This window comes from Crinia signifera, chromosome 8 (assembly GCF_055691185.1).
Source record: "Crinia signifera chromosome 8, ASM5569118v1, whole genome shotgun sequence".
Taxonomy (NCBI): domain Eukaryota; kingdom Metazoa; phylum Chordata; class Amphibia; order Anura; family Myobatrachidae; genus Crinia; species Crinia signifera.
Window position 1 is genome coordinate 181,457,393 of NC_139224.1, and position 27,479 is coordinate 181,484,871.

Genomic DNA, 27,479 nt, shown 5'->3' on the forward strand with positions numbered 1-27,479 from the left:
ATGGAACACACCGTAATGCCCATTATACATTATGGAACACACCGTAATGCCCATTACACATTATGGAACACACTGTAATGCCCATTACACATTGGTGGCATACATCATAATGCCCATAACACATTATGGAACACACCGTAATGCCCATTACATATAAGGCTAAACAATCCGCTATGCCCATTACACATTATGGAACACACCGTAATGCCCATTACACATTGGTGGCACACATAATGCCCATTACACATTATGGAACACACCGTAATGCCCGTTACATATAAGACTAAACAATCCGCTTTGCCCATTACATATTATGGAACGCGCCGTAATGCCCGTTACACATTATGGAACAAGCCGTAATGCCCGTTACATATAAGGCTACACAATCCGCTATGCCCATTACATATTATGGAACACACCGTAATGCCCATTACATATTATGGAACACACCATAATGCCCATTACATATAAGGCTACACAATACGCTATGCCCATTACATTTTATGGAACACACCGTAATGCCCATTGCACATTGGTGGCAAACATCATAATGCCCATTACACATTATGGAACACACCGTAATGCCCGTTACATATAAGACTAAACAATCCGCTATGCCCATTACACATTATGGAACACGCCGTAATGCCCGTTACACATTATGGAACACGCCGTAATGCCCGTTACACATTATGGAACACACCGTAATGCCCATTACACATTATGGAACACACTGTAACACCCATTACACATTATAGAACACACCGCTATGCCCATTACACATTATGGAACACACCGTAATGCCCATTACACATTATGGAACACACCGTAATGCCCATTATACATTATGGAACACACCGTAATGCCCATTACACATTATGGAACACACTGTAATGCCCATTACACATTGGTGGCACACATCATAATGCCCATAACACATTATGGAACACACCGTAATGCCCATTACATATAAGGCTAAACAATCCGCTATGCCCATTACACATTATGGAACACACCGTAATGCCCATTACACATTGGTGGCACACATAATGCCCATTACACATTATGGAACACACCGTAATGCCCGTTACATATAAGACTAAACAATCCGCTTTGCCCATTACATATTATGGAACGCGCCGTAATGCCCGTTACACATTATGGAACAAGCCGTAATGCCCATTACATATAAGGCTACACAATACGCTATGCCCATTACATTTTATGGAACACACCGTAATGCCCATTGCACATTATGGAACACGCCGTAATGCCCGTTACATATAAGGCTAAACAATCCGCTATGCCCATTACACATTATGGAACACGCCGTAATGCCCGTTACACATTATGGAACACGCCGTAATGCCCATTACATATTATGGAACACACCGTAATGCCCGTTACACATTATGGAACACGCCGTAATGCCCATTACATATTATGGAACACACTGTAATGCCCGTTACACATTATGGAACATGCCGTAATGCCCGTTACACATTATGGAACACACCGTAATGCCCGTTACACATTATGGAACACACCGTAATGCCCGTTACACATTATGGAACACACCGTAATGCCCATTACACATTATGGAACACACCGTAATGCAAGTTACATATAAGGCTACACAATCCGCTATGCCCATTACACATTATGGAACACACTGTAATGCCCATTACACATTATGGAACACGCCGTAATGCCCATTACACATTATGGAACACGCCGTAATGCCCATTACACATTATGGAACACACCATAATGCCTGTTACATATAAGGCTAAACAATCCGCCATGCCCATTACACATTATGGAATACACCTTAATGCCCATTACACATTGGTGGCACACATAATGCCCATTACACATTATGGAACACACCGTAATGCCAGTTACATATAAGGCTAAACAATCCGCTATGCCCATTACACATTATGGAACACGCCGTAATGCCCGTTACACATTATGGAACACACCGTAATGCCCATTACACATTATGGAACATGCCGTAATGCCCTTTACATATAAGGCTACACAATCCGCTATGCCCATTACACATTATGGAACACACCGTAATGCCCATTACATATTATGGAACACACCGTAATGCCCATTACATATTATGGAACACACCGTAATGCCCGTTACACATTATGGAACACGCCGTAATGCCCGTTACATATAAGGCCACACAATCCGCTATGCCCATTACATATTATGGAACACACCGTAATGCCCGTTACACATTATGGAACACGCCGTAATGCCCGTTACATATAAGGCTACACAATCCGCTATGCCCATTACATATTATGGAACACACCGTAATGCCCATTACATATTATGGAACACACCGTAATGCCCATTGCACATTGGTGGCACACATCATAATGCCCATTACACATTATGGAACACACCGTAATGCCCGTTACGTAATGCCATGACACCACAGGCTTTACTTTTATTATATTATACAGGGGGGAGCAGCCTGTGGTGTCATGGCATTATTATTATTATACAGGGGGAGCAGCCTGTGGTGTCACATACCCTCCAACATGACCCATTCCATTCGGTACACAATGCTCTGTTCCTGGACGTCCCTGGTAATGTATGATTGCCAGGGGCGGCAGTGTGGCTGGGGGACGAGCTTTGATAAAGGCATACAATGTGCTCAATGGGAATCAATACTAATGAGTGATCGTGGGGGAGGTGCAGAATCCTGCATTGAGTTGCAAACAGTAGTGGACAGTATGAAGCTGCCATGACCGGGAACAATACAGTGTGAATAGCGCCTCAGCATACTGTGGCATTGAATACTTTAGAATCGGCATTGTACGAAGCATGATCTCTCACCTTCCATACACGTGTGTATTATATCACGTGCACTGTACTGAGCAGGATCTCTCACCTTCCATACACGTGTGTATTATATCACGTGCACTGTACTGAGCGGGATCTCTCCCCCTCCATACACGTGTGTATTATATCACGTGCACTGTATTGAGCAGGATCTCTCACCTTCCATACACGTGTGTATTATATCACGTGCACTGTACTGAGCAGGATCTCTCCCCCTCCATACACGTGTGTATTGTACCACGTACTCTGTACTGAGCAGGATCTCTCACCTTCCATACACGTGTGTATTATATCACGTGCACTGTACTGAGCGGGATCTCTCCCCCTCCATACACGTGTGTATTATATCACGTGCACTGTATTGAGCAGGATCTCTCACCTTCCATACACGTGTGTATTATATCACGTGCACTGTACTGAGCAGGATCTCTCCCCCTCCATACACGTGTGTATTATATCACGTGCACTGTACTGAGCAGGATCTCTCCCCCTCCATACACGTGTGTATTATATCACGTGCACTGTACTGAGCAGGATCTCTCCCCCTCCATACACGTGTGTATTATATCACGTGCACTGTACTGAGCAGGATCTCTCCCCCTCCATACACGTGTGTATTATATCACGTGCACTGTACTGAGCAGGATCTCTCACCCTCCATACACGTGTGTATTATATCATGTGCACTGTACTGAGCAGGATCTCTCCCCCTCCATACACGTGTGTATTATATCACGTGCACTGTACTGAGCAGGATCTCTCCCCCTCCATACACGTGTGTATTATATCACGTGCACTGTACTGAGCAGGATCTCTCCCCCTCCATACACGTGTGTATTATATCACGTGCACTGTACTGAGCAGGATCTCTCACCCTCCATACACGTGTGTATTATATCACGTGCACTGTACTGAGCAGGATCTCTCCCCCTCCATACACGTGTGTATTATATCACGTGCACTGTACTGAGCAGGATCTCTCACCCTCCATACACGTGTGTATTATATCACGTGCACTGTACTGAGCAGGATCTCTCCCCCTCCATACACGTGTGTATTATATCACGTGCACTGTACTGAGCAGGATCTCTCACCCTCCATACACGTGTGTATTATATCACGTGCACTGTACTGAGCAGGATCTCTCCCCCTCCATACACGTGTGTATTATATCACGTGCACTGTACTGAGCAGGATCTCTCCCCCTCCATACACGTGTGTATTATATCACGTGCACTGTACTGAGCAGGATCTCTCACCCTCCATACACGTGTGTATTATATCACGTGCACTGTACTGAGCAGGATCTCTCCCCCTCCATACACGTGTGTATTATATCACGTGCACTGTACTGAGCAGGATCTCTCCCCCTCCATACATGTTTGTATTATATCACGTGCACTGTACTGAGCAGCATCTCTCACCCTCCACATTTGTCTGGTATTTGCAGGAATATTTCTTTGACTCTAAAGTCCTGACTGATGGGGAGCTGGCTCCTAATGACCGGTGTTGCCGAGTGTGTGGGAAGATTGGGCACTACATGAAGGACTGTCCCAAGCGCAGAAGGTAGGAGAGTAGTAGTATCACTGTACGCCATCGGCAGGCAGCATGCTCAGAACTTGTACCAAAGCCTAGAGAGAGATAGTGGCAGCCAATCAGCTCCTATGTGTCTTAGTTAGAGCTGGCTGTGACCGGAACTGCCATCTCTTTGTACATATGCTCCTGGGTCTGGCTATCCCCAGGAATCAAGGCTGTCCTCTCCAAGATGAGAGGCACTGATTGGCTCTTGCTGCCCCCATAAGTGCCCTGCAGGATGTGCAGCACAGTTCTTGGAATAATCCCTTAATATCGCCCTGGATATTATTCACCAGGGTCCATTCAGGTTTATCACACAGTAAGAGAAGAGGAACCACAGGTATTGCTATAGCTGCTGTATTGGGAGGGTGTAAAGCTCCCAAACAATAAAGAAAGGAGAAAAATATGATGCAGCGCTTGCGTTTTGCTGAAACATTATTTTCTCAACTATCAATTACAAAATTTTTATATATATTTTATGAATTAAACATCACATATCATGATAAATTTCATACACAAAATTCTCATAAAATAAACATATATATATATATATATATATATATATATATATATATATAAACTATTAAAAAATGGATATCCATAAGTTCCAGCTAGCATTAAGGTAATAATGGAGAGAGTTGACGTCATGTCCACAAACACCTGTAGGTATATATTTACCAGACAATTGAAGTCTCCTTCCTGGAGGGAGATTGAAAAAGTCCCGATAATTGCCCAGTGGTGGATTCCAAAATCACTAAATTTATCGGATTATGCAGATTTTATGGTATGCAAATACCTCGCTTAGTCAGAGTGGCACTGAGTAGTGGGATCCAAGATGGTCATTGAAACTGCTCCGGATGAGGTCTAGTATAGTGATTTCAAAGAAACAGGCTGGAAGGGTATGGAGAAGTGTTCCCTCTAAGCTGTGCGCACGTGGGCGCGCACACAACTCGACAAGCGTGCGCACAGACATTACAACAGAGCGCACAAAGCAAAGTTGCACAGCCAAAATCTTTAGCCGCACACAGCCTTCGTAAAATTAGAGGGAACATTGGTATGGAGTATGGTGTCTCTCCAAATGCAAGCTGGAACAGAGGTACTGTGGCGCAATGTGTTTCGGCGTGTTCACACATTGACACTTCAGCTCCTGATGAAGGCATGTTCAAACCCACAGCGATGTGATTCGAATATCAAAGGAAAACTGTCCCTGTGCGATTGTTCCCTGAGATCTGCGCATGTGAAGTAGGGTGTGGTCGCTCTAGTTCCATGAGAGAGGACAGGGCCCATACGGAGGAGGCTGAACATGGGCCTCCTCCTCTCTTACTACACCCCTGCCCGTGGTGTATCAGTGTTTCCCATATCGGCATTTCCTGTGGTTTCGTGGGATGTGCAGGGGGAGGAGAAAGCTATCATACAAGTTTTATTGGTACTTGTGACTTATCTGGGCGCCCGATTTTCTTCATCGCACCTAAAAATCGCGTCAAATCGCATCGCATACAATCAGATTGCATGCGTTGCGATTTGCCGCGATTTTAATATGTGAAGGCACCCAGATGCCTGTTTCATATGTGAAATGGCCCCCCAGACCCCATTTTTAATTGTATACCCACCCTGATGGCTAAATGCCCCCATTGTTAACGCCACCCCACAATCAACGCCAACCCGAAGCGTGGCGAGTGGCGGCGGTATGCGTCCTCCGACCTTTTCATACCCCCACTATCCACGTCGGCGTGGAGTTGGATTTATATAGTGTGGCGAGCGCAGCAAGCCACCGAGTCCAAAGCGTGGCGAGCGGACGCGGATACCTGTGAAGCCCGCGAGGGGACGCGTATAGCTGTGAAGGTATCCGCGTCCCCTCTCGGGGCTCGCTACGCTCGCCACGCTTCGGGTTGGCGTTGATAGTGGGGTGGCTTTAACAATGGGGGGCATTTAGCCATCAGGGTGGGTATACAATTAAAAATGGGGTCTGGGGGGCAAATTCACATATGAAACAGGCATCTGGGTGCCTTCACATATTAAAATCGCATCAAATCGCATCGCATGCAATACAATAGCATACAATGCAACGCGATTTTCTCTTCAAGGGAAATCACGTCAAATCGCATCAAATCACATGCTTAGGGTACTGGCATACAATTTCAACATCGGGCGCCCAGATAAGTCACAAGTACCGTTTTATTTTAGGCGTCCCGGTCACCCCAATGCATATCCATGTCCTCCAGATGGATTTAGTATCTGGATGGGTAATAGACCATGACGACAAGATGACGATGGCAAAGGCAACTATGGCCATCACTAATGGATATAGAGAGATGGTATCTGAATGGGTAATACACCATGACACAACATATGGATAAGATGGATATAGAGAGATGGTATCTGGATGGGTAATACACCATGACGACAACATATGTGATCTGTAATGCTGTGTACACACGGTGAGATTGGACATTAGATTTTGACTATATAATCAGAATCGTATGCGATCCCGATGACAGCTCAAATCAAACCCAGAAAGACAGGGCAGCAATGACTATATAGTGCAAATCTAATGCTGATTGTATACATTGTATGTAAATAGTACAGAGTCGATAGCAAGGTAATCTCACCATGTGTACACACCATAAAATGGATTTATAGAGATGGTATCTGGATGGGTAATACACCATGGGGGTTATTCAAGTTCACTCGCAAAGGCACAATCACTCTAATGGACAAAACCATGTGCACTGCAGGTGGGGCTGATGTAACATGTGCAGAGTTAGATTTGGGTGTTTTATTGTTTCTGTGCAGGGTAAATACTGTCAGCTTTATTCTTACACTGCAATATAGATATCAGTTTGAAGTACAAACCCCACCCAAATCTAACTCTCTGCACATGTTACATCAGCCCCACCTACAGTGCACATGGTTTTGCCCATTTTCCAAACAAATTTGTACTGCGATCAGATCAGAATTGCGAGTGAACCAGAATAACCCCCATGACACAACATATGTATAAGATGGTTTTATAGAGATGGTATCTGGATGGGTAATAAATCATGATACAACATATGGATAAGATGGATGTAGATAGATGGTATCTGAATGGGTTATAGACCATGACACAACATATGGATAAGATGGATGTAGATAGATGGTATCTGAATGGGTAATACACAATGATACAACATATGGATAAGATGGATGTAGATAGATGGTATCTGATGGGTAATACACAATGACACAACATATGGATAAGATGGATGTAGATAGATGGTATCTGATGGGTAATACACCATGATACAACATATGGATAAGATGGATGTAGATAGATGGTATCTGAATGGGTAATACACAATGACACAACATACGGATAAGATGGATGTAGATAGATGGTATCTGAATGGGTAATACACAATGACACAACATATGGATAAGATGGATGTAGATAGATGGTATCTGATGGGTAATACACAATGACACAACATATGGATAAGATGGATGTAGATAGATGGTATCTGATGGGTAATACACAATGGCACAACATACGGATAAGATGGATGTAGAGAGATGGTATCTGAATGGGTAATACACAATGACACAACATATGGATAAGATGGATGTAGATAGATGGTATCTAATGGGTAATACACAATGACACAACATACGGATAAGATGGATGTAGAGAGATGGTATCTGAATGGGTAATACACAATGACACAACATATGGATAAGATGGATGTAGATAGATGGTATCTGAATGGGTAATACACAATGATACAACATATGGATAAGATGGATGTAGATAGATGGTATCTGATGGGTAATACACCATGATACAACATATGGATAAGATGGATGTAGATAGATGGTATCTGAATGGGTAATACACAATGACACAACATACGGATAAGATGGATGTAGATAGATGGTATCTGAATGGGTAATACACAATGACACAACATATGGATAAGATGGATGTAGATAGATGGTATCTGATGGGTAATACACAATGACACAACATACGGATAAGATGGATGTAGAGAGATGGTATCTGAATGGGTAATACACAATGACACAACATATGGATAAGATGGATGTAGATAGATGGTATCTGAATGGGTAATACACAATGATACAACATATGGATAAGATGGATGTAGATAGATGGTATCTGATGGGTAATACACAATGGCACAACATACGGATAAGATGGATGTAGAGAGATGGTATCTGAATGGGTAATACACAATGACACAACATATGGATAAGATGGATGTAGATAGATGGTATCTAATGGGTAATACACAATGACACAACATACGGATAAGATGGATGTAGAGAGATGGTATCTGAATGGGTAATACACAATGACACAACATATGGATAAGATGGATGTAGATAGATGGTATCTGAATGGGTAATACACAATGATACAACATATGGATAAGATGGATGTAGATAGATGGTATCTGATGGGTAATACACCATGATACAACATATGGATAAGATGGATGTAGATAGATGGTATCTGAATGGGTAATACACAATGACACAACATACGGATAAGATGGATGTAGATAGATGGTATCTGAATGGGTAATACACAATGACACAACATATGGATAAGATGGATGTAGATAGATGGTATCTGATGGGTAATACACAATGACACAACATACGGATAAGATGGATGTAGAGAGATGGTATCTGAATGGGTAATACACAATGACACAACATATGGATAAGATGGATGTAGATAGATGGTATCTAATGGGTAATACACAATGACACAACATACGGATAAGATGGATGTAGAGAGATGGTATCTGAATGGGTAATACACAATGACACAACATATGGATAAGATGGATGTAGATAGATGGTATCTGAATGGGTAATACACAATGATACAACATATGGATAAGATGGATGTAGATAGATGGTATCTGATGGGTAATACACAATGACACAACATACGGATAAGATGGATGTAGAGAGATGGTATCTGAATGGGTAATACACAATGACACAACATACGGATAAGATGGATGTAGATAGATGGTATCTGAATGGGTAATACACAATGACACAACATATGGATAAGATGGATGTAGATACAGTAGATGGTATCTGGATGGGTAATAGACCATGATACAACATATGGATAAGATGGATGTAGATAGATGGTATCTGAATGGGTAATACACAATGACACAACATACGGATAAGATGGATGTAGAGAGATGGTATCTGAATGGGTAATAGACCATGACACAACATATGGATAACATGGATGTAGATAGATGGTATCTGAATGGGTAATACACAATGACACAACATACGGATAAGATGGATGTAGAGAGATGGTATCTGAATAGGTAATACACAATGACACAACATATGGATAAGATGGATGTAGAGAGATGGTATCTGAATGGGTAATAGACCATGACACAACATACGGATAAGATGGATGTAGAGAGATGGTATCTGAATGGGTAATACACAATGACACAACATACGGATAAGATGGATGTAGATAGATGGTATCTGAATGGGTAATACACAATGACACAACATACGGATAAGATGGATGTAGAGAGATGGTATCTGAATAGGTAATACACAATGACACAACATATGGATAAGATGGATGTAGAGAGATGGTATCTGAATAGGTAATACACAATGACACAACATATGGATAAGATGGATGTAGAGAGATGGTATCTGAATGGGTAATAGACCATGACACAACATACGGATAAGATGGATGTAGAGAGATGGCATCTGAATGGGTAATACACAATGACACAACATATGGATAAGATGGATGTAGAGAGATGGTATCTGAATGGGTAATACACAATGACGCAACATACAGATAAGATGGATGTAGAGAGATGGTATCTGGATGGGTAATACACAATGACACAACACACGGATAAGATGGATGTAGAGAGATGGTATCTGATGGGTAATACACAATGACACAACATATGGATAAGATGGATGTAGAGAGATGGTATCTGATGGGTAATACACAATGACACAACATATGGATAAGATGGATGTAGATAGATGGTATCTGGATGGGTAATACACAATGACACAACATACGGATAAGATGGATATAGATAGATGGTATCTGAATGGGTAATACACAATGACACAACATATGGATAAGATGGATGTAGATAGATGGTATTATCTGAATGGGTAATACACAATGACACAACATATGGATAAGATGGATGTAGATAGATGGTATCTGAATGGGTAATACACAATGACACAACATATGGATAAGATGGATGTAGAGAGATGGTATCTGAATGGGTAATACACAATGACACAACATATGGATAAGATGGATGTAGATAGATGGTATCTGAATGGGTAATACACAATGACACAACATATGGATAAGATGGATGTAGATAGATGGTATCTGGATGGGTAATACACCATGACACAACATATGGATAAGATGGATGTAGAGATGGTATCTGAATGGGTAATACACAATGACACAACATACGGATAAGATGGATGGTATCTGATGGGTAATACACAATGACACAACATATGGATAAGATGGATGTAGAGAGATGGTATCTGAATGGGTAATACACAATGACACAACATATGGATAAGATGGATGTAGAGAGATGGTATCTGGATGGGTAATACACAATGACACAACATACGGATAAGATGGATGTAGAGAAATGATATCTGAATGGGTAATACACAATGACACAACATATGGATAAGATGGATGTAGATAGATGGTATCTGGATGGGTAATACACAATGACACAACATATGGATAAGATGGATGTAGATAGATGGTATCTGGATGGGTAATACACAATGACACAACATATGGATAAGATTGATGTAGAGAGATAGTATCTGAATGGGTAATACACAATGACACAACATATGGATTAGATGGATGTAGATAGATGGTATCTGAATGGGTAATACACAATGACACAACATATGGATAAGATGGATGTAGAGAGATGATATCTGAATGGGTAATACACAATGACACAACATATGGATAAGATGGATGTAGAGACATGGTATCTGAATGGGTAATACACAATGACACAACATATGGATAAGATGGATGTAGATAGATGGTATCTGAATGGGTAATACACAATGACACAACATATGGATAAGATGGATGTAAATAGATGGTATCTGAATGGGTAATACACAATGACACAACATAAGGATAAGATGGATGTAGAGAGATGGTATCTGGATGGGTAATACACCATGACACAACATACGGATAAGATGGATGTAGATAGATGGTATCTGAATGGGTAATACACAATGACACAACATATGGATAAGATGGATGTAGAGAGATAATAACTGAATGGGTAATACACAATGACACAACATATGGATAAGATGGATGTAGATAGATGGTATCTGAATGGGTAATACACAATGACACAACATATGGATAAGATGGATGTAGAGAGATGGTATCTGAATGGGTAATACACAATGACACAACATATGGTTAAGATGGATGTAGATAGATGTATCTGAATGGGTAATACACAATGACACAACATATGGATAAGATGGATGTAGATAGATGGTATTATCTGAATGGGTAATACACAATGACACAACATATGGATAAGATGGATGTAGAGAGATGGTATCTGAATGGGTAATACACAATGACACAACATATGGATAAGATGGATGTAGAGATGGTATCTAAATGGGTAATACACAATGACACAACATATGGATAAGATGGATGTAGATAGATGGTATCTGAATGGGTAATACACAATGACACAACATATGGATAAGATGGATGTAGAGAGATGATATCTGAATGGGTAATACACAATGACACAACATATGGATAAGATGTATGTAGAGAGATGGTATCTGAATGGGTAATACACAATGACACAACATACGGATAAGATGGATGTAGATAGATGGTATGTGGATGGGTAATACACAATGACACAACATACGGATAAGATGGATGGTATCTGATGGGTAATACACAATGACACAACATATGGATAAGATGGATGTAGATAGATGGTATCTGAATGGGTAATACACAATGACACAACATATGGATAAGATGGATGTAGAGAGATGGTATCTGGATGGGTAATACACAATGACACAACATACGGATAAGATGGATGTAGAGAAATGATATCTGAATGGGTAATACACAATGACACAACATATGGATAAGATGGATGTAGATAGATGGTATCTGGATGGGTAATACACAATGACACAACATATGGATAAGATGGATGTAGATAGATGGTATCTGGATGGGTAATACACAATGACACAACATATGGATAAGATGGATGTAGAGAGATAGTATCTGAATGGGTAATACACAATGACACAACATATGGATAAGATGGATGTAGATAGATGGTATCTGAATGGGTAATAGACCATGACACCACATACGGATAAGATGGATGTAGATAGATGGTATCTGAATGGGTAATACACAATAACACAACATATGGATAAGATGGATGTAGATAGATGGTATCTGAATGGGTAATACACAATGACACAACATACGGATAAGATGGATGTAGAGAGATGATATCTGAATGGGTAATACACAATGACACAACATATGGATAAGATGGATGTAGAGAGATGGTATCTGAATGGGTAATACACAATGACACAACATATGGATAAGATGGATGTAGATAGATGGTATCTGAATGGGTAATACACAATGACACAACATATGGATAAGATGGATGTAGATAGATGGTATCTGAATGGGTAATACACAATGACACAACATATGAATAAGATGGATGTAGATAGATGGTATCTGAATGGGTAATAGACCATGACACCACATACGGATAAGATGGATGTAGATAGATGGTATCTGAATGGGTAATACACAATGACACAACATACGAATAAGATGGATGTAAATAGATGGTATCTGAATGGGTAATACACAATGACACAACATACGGATAAGATGGATGTAGAGAGATGGTATCTGAATAGGTAATACACAATGACACAACATATGGATAAGATGGATGTAGAGAGATGGTATCTGAATGGGTAATAGACCATGACACAACATACGGATAAGATGGATGTAGAGAGATGGTATCTGAATGGGTAATACACAATGACACAACATACGGATAAGATGGATGTAGATAGATGGTATCTGAATGGGTAATACACAATGACACAACATACGGATAAGATGGATGTAGAGAGATGGTATCTGAATAGGTAATACACAATGACACAACATATGGATAAGATGGATGTAGAGAGATGGTATCTGAATAGGTAATACACAATGACACAACATATGGATAAGATGGATGTAGAGAGATGGTATCTGAATGGGTAATAGACCATGACACAACATACGGATAAGATGGATGTAGAGAGATGGTATCTGAATGGGTAATACACAATGACACAACATATGGATAAGATGGATGTAGAGAGATGGTATCTGAATGGGTAATACACAATGACGCAACATACAGATAAGATGGATGTAGAGAGATGGTATCTGGATGGGTAATACACAATGACACAACACACGGATAAGATGGATGTAGAGAGATGGTATCTGATGGGTAATACACAATGACACAACATATGGATAAGATGGATGTAGAGAGATGGTATCTGATGGGTAATACACAATGACACAACATATGGATAAGATGGATGTAGATAGATGGTATCTGGATGGGTAATACACAATGACACAACATACGGATAAGATGGATATAGATAGATGGTATCTGAATGGGTAATACACAATGACGCAACATATGGATAAGATGGATGTAGATAGATGGTATCTGAATGGGTAATAGACCATGACACAACATATGGATAAGATGGATGTAGATAGATGGTATCTGAATGGGTAATACACAATGACACAACATATGGATAAGATGGATGTAGAGACATGGTATCTGAATGGGTAATACACAATGACACAACATATGGATAAGATGGATTTAGAGAGATGGTATCTGAATGGGTAATAGACCATGACACAACATATGGATAAGATGGATGTAGATAGATGGTATCTGAATGGGTAATACACAATGACACAACATATGGATAAGATGGATGTAGAGACATGGTATCTGAATGGGTAATACACAATGACACAACATATGGATAAGATGGATGTAGATAGATGGTATCTGGATGGGTAATACACAATGACACAACATATGGATAAGATGGATGTAGATAGATGGTATCTGAATGGGTAATACACAATGACACAACATATGGATAAGATGGATGTAGAGAGATGATATCTGAATGGGTAATACACAATGACACAACATATGGATAAGATGGATGTAGATAGATGGTATTATCTGAATGGGTAATACACAATGACACAACATATGGATAAGATGGATGTAGATAGATGGTATCTGAATGGGTAATACACAATGACACAACATATGGATAAGATGGATGTAGAGAGATGGTATCTGAATGGGTAATACACAATGACACAACATATGGATAAGATGGATGTAGATAGATGGTATCTGAATGGGTAATACACAATGACACAACATATGGATAAGATGGATGTAGATAGATGGTATCTGGATGGGTAATACACCATGACACAACATATGGATAAGATGGATGTAGAGATGGTATCTGAATGGGTAATACACAATGACACAACATACGGATAAGATGGATGGTATCTGATGGGTAATACACAATGACACAACATATGGATAAGATGGATGTAGAGAGATGGTATCTGAATGGGTAATACACAATGACACAACATATGGATAAGATGGATGTAGAGAGATGGTATCTGGATGGGTAATACACAATGACACAACATACGGATAAGATGGATGTAGAGAAATGATATCTGAATGGGTAATACACAATGACACAACATATGGATAAGATGGATGTAGATAGATGGTATCTGGATGGGTAATACACAATGACACAACATATGGATAAGATGGATGTAGATAGATGGTATCTGGATGGGTAATACACAATGACACAACATATGGATAAGATGGATGTAGAGAGATAGTATCTGAATGGGTAATACACAATGACACAACATATGGATAAGATGGATGTAGATAGATGGTATCTGAATGGGTAATACACAATGACACAACATATGGATAAGATGGATGTAGAGAGATGATATCTGAATGGGTAATACACAATGACACAACATATGGATAAGATGGATGTAGAGACATGGTATCTGAATGGGTAATACACAATGACACAACATATGGATAAGATGGATGTAGAGAGATGATATCTGAATGGGTAATACACAATGACACAACATATGGATAAGATGGATGTAGATAGATGGTATCTGAATGGGTAATACACAATTACACAACATATGGATAAGATGGATGTAGAGAGATGGTATCTGAATGGGTAATACACAATGACACAACATATGGTTAAGATGGATGTAGATAGATGTATCTGAATGGGTAATACACAATGACACAACATATGGATAAGATGGATGTAGATAGATGGTATCTGAATGGGTAATACACAATTACACAACATATGGATAAGATGGATGTAGAGAGATGGTATCTGAATGGGTAATACACAATGACACAACATATGGTTAAGATGGATGTAGATAGATGTATCTGAATGGGTAATACACAATGACACAACATATGGATAAGATGGATGTAGATAGATGGTATTATCTGAATGGGTAATACACAATGACACAACATATGGATAAGATGGATGTAGAGAGATGGTATCTGAATGGGTAATACACAATGACACAACATATGGATAAGATGGATGTAGAGATGGTATCTAAATGGGTAATACACAATGACACAACATATGGATAAGATGGATGTAGATAGATGGTATCTGAATGGGTAATACACAATGACACAACATATGGATAAGATGGATGTAGAGAGATGATATCTGAATGGGTAATACACAATGACACAACATATGGATAAGATGTATGTAGAGAGATGGTATCTGAATGGGTAATACACAATGACACAACATACGGATAAGATGGATGTAGATAGATGGTATGTGGATGGGTAATACACAATGACACAACATACGGATACGATGGATGGTATCTGATGGGTAATACACAATGACACAACATATGGATAAGATGGATGTAGATAGATGGTATCTGAATGGGTAATACACAATGACACAACATATGGATAAGATGGATGTAGAGAGATGGTATCTGGATGGGTAATACACAATGACACAACATACGGATAAGATGGATGTAGAGAAATGATATCTGAATGGGTAATACACAATGACACAACATATGGATAAGATGGATGTAGATAGATGGTATCTGGATGGGTAATACACAATGACACAACATATGGATAAGATGGATGTAGATAGATGGTATCTGGATGGGTAATACACAATGACACAACATATGGATAAGATGGATGTAGAGAGATAGTATCTGAATGGGTAATACACAATGACACAACATATGGATAAGATGGATGTAGATAGATGGTATCTGAATGGGTAATAGACCATGACACCACATACGGATAAGATGGATGTAGATAGATGGTATCTGAATGGGTAATACACAATAACACAACATATGGATAAGATGGATGTAGATAGATGGTATCTGAATGGGTAATACACAATGACACAACATACGGATAAGATGGATGTAGAGAGATGATATCTGAATGGGTAATACACAATGACACAACATATGGATAAGATGGATGTAGAGAGATGGTATCTGAATGGGTAATACACAATGACACAACATATGGATAAGATGGATGTAGATAGATGGTATCTGAATGGGTAATACACAATGACACAACATATGGATAAGATGGATGTAGATAGATGGTATCTGAATGGGTAATACACAATGACACAACATATGGATAAGATGGATGTAGATAGATGGTATCTGAATGGGTAATAGACCATGACACCACATACGGATAAGATGGATGTAGATAGATGGTATCTGAATGGGTAATACACAATGACACAACATACGGATAAGATGGATGTAGAGAGATGATATCTGAATGGGTAATACACAATGACACAACATATGGATAAGATGGATGTAGAGAGATGGTATCTGAATGGGTAATACACAATGACACAACATATGGATAAGATGGATGTAGATAGATGGTATCTGGATGGGTAATACACCATGACACAACATATGGATAAGATGGATGTAGAGAGATAGTATCTGAATGGGTAATACACAATGACACAACATATGGATAAGATGGATGTAGATAGATGGTATCTGAATGGGTAATACACCATGATACAACATATGGATAAGATGGATGTAGATAGATGGTATCTGGATGGGTAATACACAATGACACAACATATGGATAAGATGGATGTAGATAGATGGTATCTGGATGGGTAATACACCATGACACAACATATGGATAAGATGGATGTAGAGATGGTATCTGAATGGGTAATACACAATGACACAACAAATGGATAAGATGGATGTAGATAGATGGTATCTGAATGGGTAATACACAATGACACAACATATGGATAAGATGGATGTAGAGAGATGATATCTGAATGGGTAATACACAATGACACAACATATGGATAAGATGGATGTAGATAGATTGTATCTGAATGGGTAATACACAATGACACAACATACGGATAAGATGGATGTAGAGAGATGATATCTGAATGGGTAATACACAATGACACAACATATGGATAAGATGGATGTAGAGAGATGGTATCTGAATGGGTAATACACAATGACACAACATACGGATAAGATGGATGTAGATAGATGGTATGTGGATGGGTAATACACAATGACACAACATACGGATAAGATGGATGGTATCTGATGGGTAATACACAATGACACAACATATGGATAAGATGGATGTAGATAGATGGTATCTGAATGGGTAATACACAATGACACAACATATGGATAAGATGGATGTAGAGAGATGGTATCTGGATGGGTAATACACAATGACACAACATACGGATAAGATGGATGTAGAGAAATGATATCTGAATGGGTAATACACAATGACACAACATATGGATAAGATGGATGTAGATAGATGGTATCTGGATGGGTAATACACAATGACACAACATATGGATAAGATGGATGTAGATAGATGGTATCTGGATGGGTAATACACAATGACACAACATATGGATAAGATGGATGTAGAGAGATAGTATCTGAATGGGTAATACACAATGACACAACATATGGATAAGATGGATGTAGATAGATGGTATCTGAATGGGTAATACACAATGACACAACATATGGATAAGATGGATGTAGAGAGATGATATCTGAATGGGTAATACACAATGACACAACATATGGATAAGATGGATGTAGAGACATGGTATCTGAATGGGTAATACACAATGACACAACATATGGATAAGATGGATGTAGATAGATGGTATCTGAATGGGTAATACACAATGACACAACATAAGGATAAGATGGATGTAGAGAGATGGTATCTGGATGGGTAATACACCATGACACAACATACGGATAAGATGGATGTAGATAGATGGTATCTGAATGGGTAATACACAATGACACAACATATGGATAAGATGGATGTAGAGAGATGATATCTGAATGGGTAATACACAATGACACAACATATGGATAAGATGGATGTAGATAGATGGTATCTGAATGGGTAATACACAATGACACAACATATGGATAAGATGGATGTAGAGAGATGGTATCTGAATGGGTAATACACAATGACACAACATATGGATAAGATGGATGTAGAGACATGGTATCTGAATGGGTAATACACAATGACACAACATATGGATAAGATGGATGTAGATAGATGGTATCTGAATGGGTAATACACAATGACACAACATATGGATAAGATGGATGTAGATAGATGGTATCTGATGGGTAATACACAATGACACAACATATGGATAAGATGGATGTAGAGAGATGATATCTGAATGGGTAATACACAATGACACAACATATGGATAAGATGGATGTAGATAGATGGTATCTGGATGGGTAATACACCATGACACAACATATGGATAAGATGGATGTAGAGAGATAGTATCTGAATGGGTAATACACAATGACACAACATATGGATAAGATGGATGTAGATAGATGGTATCTGAATGGGTAATACACAATGACACAACATATGGATAAGATGGATGTAGATAGATGGTATCTGGATGGGTAATACACAATGACACAACATATGGATAAGATGGATGTAGATAGATGGTATTATCTGAATGGGTAATACACAATGACACAACATATGGATAAGATGGATGTAGAGAGATGGTATCTGGATGGGTAATACACAATGACACAACATACGGATAAGATGGATGTAGAGAAATGATATCTGAATGGGTAATACACAATGACACAACATATGGATAAGATGGATGTAGATAGATGGTATCTGGATGGGTAATACACAATGACACAACATATGGATAAGATGGATGTAGATAGATGGTATCTGGATGGGTAATACACAATGACACAACATATGGATAAGATGGATGTAGAGAGATAGTATCTGAATGGGTAATACACAATGACACAACATATGGATAAGATGGATGTAGATAGATGGTATCTGAATGGGTAATAGACCATGACACCACATACGGATAAGATGGATGTAGATAGATGGTATCTGAATGGGTAATACACAATGACACAACATACGGATAAGATGGATGTAGAGAGATGATATCTGAATGGGTAATACACCATGATACAACATATGGATAAGATGGATGTAGATAGATGGTATCTGGATGGGTAATACACAATGACACAACATATGGATAAGATGGATGTAGATAGATGGTATCTGAATGGGTAATACACCATGATACAACATATGGATAAGATGGATGTAGATAGATGGTATCTGGATGGGTAATACACAATGACACAACATACGGATAAGATGGATGTAGATAGATGGTATCTGGATGGGTAATACACAATGACACAACATACGGATAAGATGGATGTAGATAGATGGTATCTGAATGGGTAATACACAATGACACAACATACGGATAAGATGGATGTAGATAGATGGTATCTGAATGGGTAATACACAATGACACAACATATGGATGAGATGGATGTAGAGAGATGGTATCTGAATGGGTAATACACAATGACACAACATATGGATAAGATGGATGTAGAGAGATGGTATCTGGATGGGTAATACACCATGATACAACATATGGATAAGATGGATGTAGATAGATGGTATCTGGATGGGTAATACACAATGACACAACATATGGATAAGATGGATGTAGATAGATGATATCTGATGGGTAATACACAATGACACAACATACGGATAAGATGGATGTAGATAGATGGTATCTGATGGGTAATACACAATGACACAACATATGGATAAGATGGATGTAGAGACATGGTATCTGAATGGGTAATACACAATGACACAACATATGGATAAGGTGGATGTAGATAGATGGTATCTGAATGGGTAATAGACCATGATACAACATACGGATAAGGTGGATGTAGATAGATGGTATCTGAATGGGTAATACACAATGACACAACATACGGATAAGATGGATGTAGAGAGATGGTATCTGAATGGGTAATAGACCATGACACAACATATGGATAAGATGGATGTAGAGATGGTATCTGAATGGGTAATACACAATGACACAACATATGGATAAGATGGATGTAGAGAGATGGTATCTGAATGGGTAATACACAATGACACAACATACGGATAAGATGGATGTAGAGAGATGGTATCTGAATGGGTAATACACAATGACACAACATACGGATAAGGTGGATGTAGATAGATGGTATCTGAATGGGTAATAGACCATGATACAACATACGGATAAGGTGGATGTAGATAGATGGTATCTGAATGGGTAATACACAATGACACAACATATGGATAAGATGGATGTAGATAGATGGTATCTGAATGGGTAATACACAATGACACAACATATGGATAAGATGGATGTAGATAGATGGTATCTGAATGGGTAATACACAATGACACAACATACGGATAAGATGGATGTAGATAGATGGTATCTGAATGGGTAATACACAATGACGCAACATACGGATAAGATGGATGTAGATAGATGGTATCTGAATGGGTAATACACAATGACGCAACATACGGATAAGATGGATGTAGATAGATGGTATCTGAATGGGTAATACACAATGACACAACATACGGATAAGATGGATGTAGATAGATGGTATCTGAATGGGTAATACACAATGACACAACATACGGATAAGATGGATGTAGATAGATGGTATCTGAATGGGTAATACACAATGACACAACATACGGATAAAATGGATGTAGATAGATGGTATCTGAATGGGTAATAGACCATGATACAACATACGGATAAGATGGATGTAGATAGATGGTATCTGGATGGGTAATACACAATGACACAACATATGGATAAGATGGATGTAGAGAGATGGTATCTGAATGGGTAATACACAATGACACAACATATGGATAAGATGGATGTAGATAGATGGTATCTGAATGGGTAATACACAATGACGCAACATACGGATAAGATGGATGTAGATAGATAGTATCTGAATGGGTAATACACAATGACACAACATATGGATAAGATGGATGTAGAGAGATGGTATCTGAATGGGTAATACACAATGACACAACATATGGATAAGATGGATGTAGATAGATGGTATCTGAATGGGTAATACACAATGACACAACATACGGATAAGATGGATGTAGATAGATGGTATCTGAATGGGTAATACACCATGACACAACATACGGATAAGATGGATGTAGATAGATGGTATCTGAATGGGCAATACACAATGACACAACATACTGATAAGATGGATGTAGAGAGATGGTATCTGAATGGGTAATACACAATGACACAACATACGGATAAGATGGATGTAGATAGATGGTATCTGAATGGGTAATAAACAATGACACAACATACGGATAAGATGGATGTAGATAGATGGTATCTGAATGGGTAATACACAATGACACAACATATGGATAAGATGGATGTAGATGGTATCTGAATGGGTAATACACAATGACACAACATACGGATAAGATGGATGTAGATAGATGGTATCTGAATGGGTAATACACAATGACACAACATACGGATAAGATGGATGTAGAGAGATGGTATCTGAATGGGTAATAGACCATGACACAACATACGGATAAGAAGATGGATGTAGATAGATGGTATCTGATGGGTAATACACCATGATACAACATACGGATAAGATGGATGTAGATAGATGGTATCTGAATGGGTAATACACAATGACACAACATACGAATAAGATGGATGTAAATAGATGGTATCTGAATGGGTAATACACAATGACACAACATATGGATAAGATGGATGTAGATAGATGGTATCTGAATAGGTAATACACAATGACACAACATATGGATAAGATGGATGTAGATAGATGGTATGTGAATGGGTAATACACCATGACACAACATACGGATAAGATGGATGTAGAGAGATGGTATCTGAATGGGTAATACACCATGAAACAACATATGGATAAGATGGATGTAGATAGATGGTATGTGAATGGGTAATACACCATGACACAACATACGGATAAGATGGATGTAGAGAGATGGTATCTGAATGGGTAATACACCATGAAACAACATATGGATAAGATGGATGTAGATAGATGGTATCTGAATGGGTAATACACAATGACACAACATATGGATAAGATGGATGTAGATAGATGGTATCTGAATGGGTAATACACAATGACACAACATATGGATAATATGGATGTAGATAGATGGTATCTGAATGGGTAATACACAATGACACAACATACGGATAAGATGGATGTAGAGAGATGGTATCTGAATGGGTAATAGACCATGACACAACATATGGATAAGATGGATGTAGAGATGGTATCTGAATGGGTAATACACAATGACACAACATATGGATAAGATGGATGTAGATAGATGGTATCTGAATGGGTAATACACAATGACACAACATATGGATAAGATGGATGTAGATAGATGGTATCTGAATGGGTAATACACAATGACACAACATATGGATAAGATGGATGTAGAGAGATGGTATCTGAATGGGTAATACACAATGACGCAACATACGGATAAGATGGATGTAGATAGATGGTATCTGAATGGGTAATACACAATGACACAACATACGGATAAGATGGATGTAGATAGATGGTATCTGAATGGGTAATACACAATGACACAACATACGGATAAGATGGATGTAGATAGATGGTATCTGGATGGGTAATACACAATGACACAACATATGGATAAGATGGATGTAGATAGATGGTATCTGAATGGGTAATACACCATGAAACAACATATGGATAAGATGGATGTAGATAGATGGTATCTGAATGGGTAATACACAATGACACAACATATGGATAAGATGGATGTAGATAGATGGTATCTGAATGGGTAATACACAATGACACAACATACGGATAAGATGGATGTAGATAGATGGTATCTGAATGGGTAATACACCATGACACAACATACGGATAAAATGGATGTAGATAGATGGTATCTGAATGGGTAATAGACCATGATACAACATACGGATAAGATGGATGTAGATAGATGGTATCTGGATGGGTAATACACAATGACACAACATACGGATAAGATGGATGTAGAGAGATGGTATCTGAATGGGTAATACACAATGACACAACATATGGATAAGATGGATGTAGATAGATGGTATCTGAATGGGTAATACACAATGACGCAACATACGGATAAGATGGATGTAGATAGATGGTATCTGAATGGGTAATACACAATGACACAACATATGGATAAGATGGATGTAGAGAGATGGTATCTGAATGGGTAATACACAATGACACAACATATGGATAAGATGGATGTAGATAGATGGTATCTGAATGGGTAATACACAATGACACAACATACGGATAAGATGGATGTAGATAGATGGTATCTGAATGGGTAATACACCATGACACAACATATGGATAAGATGGATGTAGATAGATGGTATCTGAATGGGCAATACACAATGACACAACATACTGATAAGATGGATGTAGAGAGATGGTATCTGAATGGGTAATACACAATGACACAACATACGGATAAGATGGATGTAGATAGATGGTATCTGAATGGGTAATAAACAATGACACAACATATGGATAAGATGGATGTAGAGAGATGGTATCTGAATGGGTAATACACAATGACACAACATATGGATAAGATGGATGTAGATGGTATCTGAATGGGTAATACACAATGACACAACATACGGATAAGATGGATGTAGATAGATGGTATCTGAATGGGTAATACACAATGACACAACATACGGATAAGATGGATGTAGAGAGATGGTATCTGAATGGGTAATAGACCATGACACAACATACGGATAAGAAGATGGATGTAGATAGATGGTATCTGATGGGTAATACACCATGATACAACATACGGATAAGATGGATGTAGATAGATGGTATCTGAATGGGTAATACACAATGACACAACATACGAATAAGATGGATGTAAATAGATGGTATCTGAATGGGTAATACACAATGACACAACATATGGATAAGATGGATGTAGATAGATGGTATCTGAATGGGTAATACACAATGACACAACATATGGATAAGATGGATGTAGATAGATGGTATGTGAATGGGTAATACACCATGACACAACATACGGATAAGATGGATGTAGAGAGATGGTATCTGAATGGGTAATACACCATGAAACAACATATGGATAAGATGGATGTAGATAGATGGTATGTGAATGGGTAATACACCATGACACAACATACGGATAAGATGGATGTAGAGAGATGGTATCTGAATGGGTAATACACCATGAAACAACATATGGATAAGATGGATGTAGATAGATGGTATCTGAATGGGTAATACACAATGACACAACATATGGATAAGATGGATGTAGATAGATGGTATCTGAATGGGTAATACACAATGACACAACATATGGATAAGATGGATGTAGATAGATGGTATCTGAATGGGTAATACACAATGACACAACTTACGGATAAGATGGTTGTAGAGAAATGATATCTGAATGGGTAATACACAATGACACAACATATGGATAAGATGGATGTAGAGAGATGATATCTGAATGGGTAATACACAATGACACAACATATGGATAAGAGGGATGTAGAGATGGTATCTGAATGGGTAATACACAATGACACAACATATGGATAAGATGGATGTAGATAGATGGTATCTGAATGGGTAATACACAATGACACAACATATGGATAAGATGGATGTAGAGAGATGGTATCTGGATGGGTAATACACAATGACACAACATACGGATAAGATGGATGTAGAGAGATGGTATCTGGATGGGTAATACACCATGACACAACATACGGATAAGATGGATGTAGAGAGATGGTATCTGAATGGGTAATACACAATGACACAACATATGGATAAGATGGATGTAGAGAGATGGTATCTGGATGGGTAATACACAATGACACAACATACGGATAAGATGGATGTAGATAGATGGTATCTGAATGGGTAATACACAATGACGCAACATACGGATAAGGTGGATGTAGATAGATGGTATGTGAATGGGTAATACACCATGAAACAACATATGGATAAGATGGATGTAGATAGATGGTATCTGAATGGGTAATACACAATGACACAACATATGGATAAGATGGATGTAGATAGATGGTATCTGAATGGGTAATACACAATGACACAACATACGGATAAGATGGATGTAGATAGATGGTATCTGAATGGGTAATACACCATGACACAACATATGGATAAGATGGATGTAGATAGATGGTATCTGAATGGGTAATACACAATGACACAACATGGATAAGATGGATGTAGATAGATGGTATCTGAATGGGTAATACACAATGACACAACATATGGATAAGATGGATGTAGAGAGATGGTATCTGGATGGGTAATACACAATGACACAACATATGGATAAGATGGATGTAGATAGATGGTATCTGAATGGGTAATACACAATGACACAACATATGGATAAGATGGATGTAGAGAGATGGTATCTGAATGGGTAATACACAATGACACAACATATGGATAAGATGGATGTAGATAGATAGTATCTGAATGGGTAATACACAATGACACAACATACGGATAAGATGGATGTAGATAGATGGTATCTGAATGGGTAATACACCATGACACAACATATGGATAAGATGGATGTAGATAGATGGTATCTGAATGGGCAATACACAATGACACAACATACTGATAAGATGGATGTAGAGAGATGGTATCTGAATGGGTAATACACAATGACACAACATACGGATAAGATGGATGTAGATAGATGGTATCTGAATGGGTAATACACAATGACACAACATATGGATAAGATGGATGTAGATAGATGGTATCTGAATGGGTAATACACAATGACACAACATATGGATAAGATGGATGTAGATGGTATCTGAATGGGTAATACACAATGACACAACATACGGATAAGATGGATGTAGATAGATGGTATCTGAATGGGTAATACACAATGACACAACATACGGATAAGATGGATGTAGAGAGATGGTATCTGAATGGGTAATAGACCATGACACAACATACGGATAAGAAGATGGATGTAGATAGA

The 27,479-nt window shown here is 38.7% G+C and overlaps 1 protein-coding gene across 3 annotated transcripts in view; it reads left to right on the plus strand.

Annotated features, from left to right (window-relative positions):
• Nucleotides 1-27,479, plus strand: part of TUT4 (terminal uridylyl transferase 4) — a 252,242-nt gene that overhangs the window by 197,424 nt on the left and 27,339 nt on the right. For all 3 annotated transcript variants that reach the window (XR_014454570.1, XM_083157930.1, XM_083157931.1), the window contains exon 25: nt 4,319-4,434. Coding sequence is in view for 2 of the 3 variants with exons in the window: in XM_083157930.1 (XP_083014056.1) it covers nt 4,319-4,434 (116 nt within the window). In the remaining variant the exon portion in view is untranslated. The remainder of the gene's footprint in view (nt 1-4,318; nt 4,435-27,479) is intronic.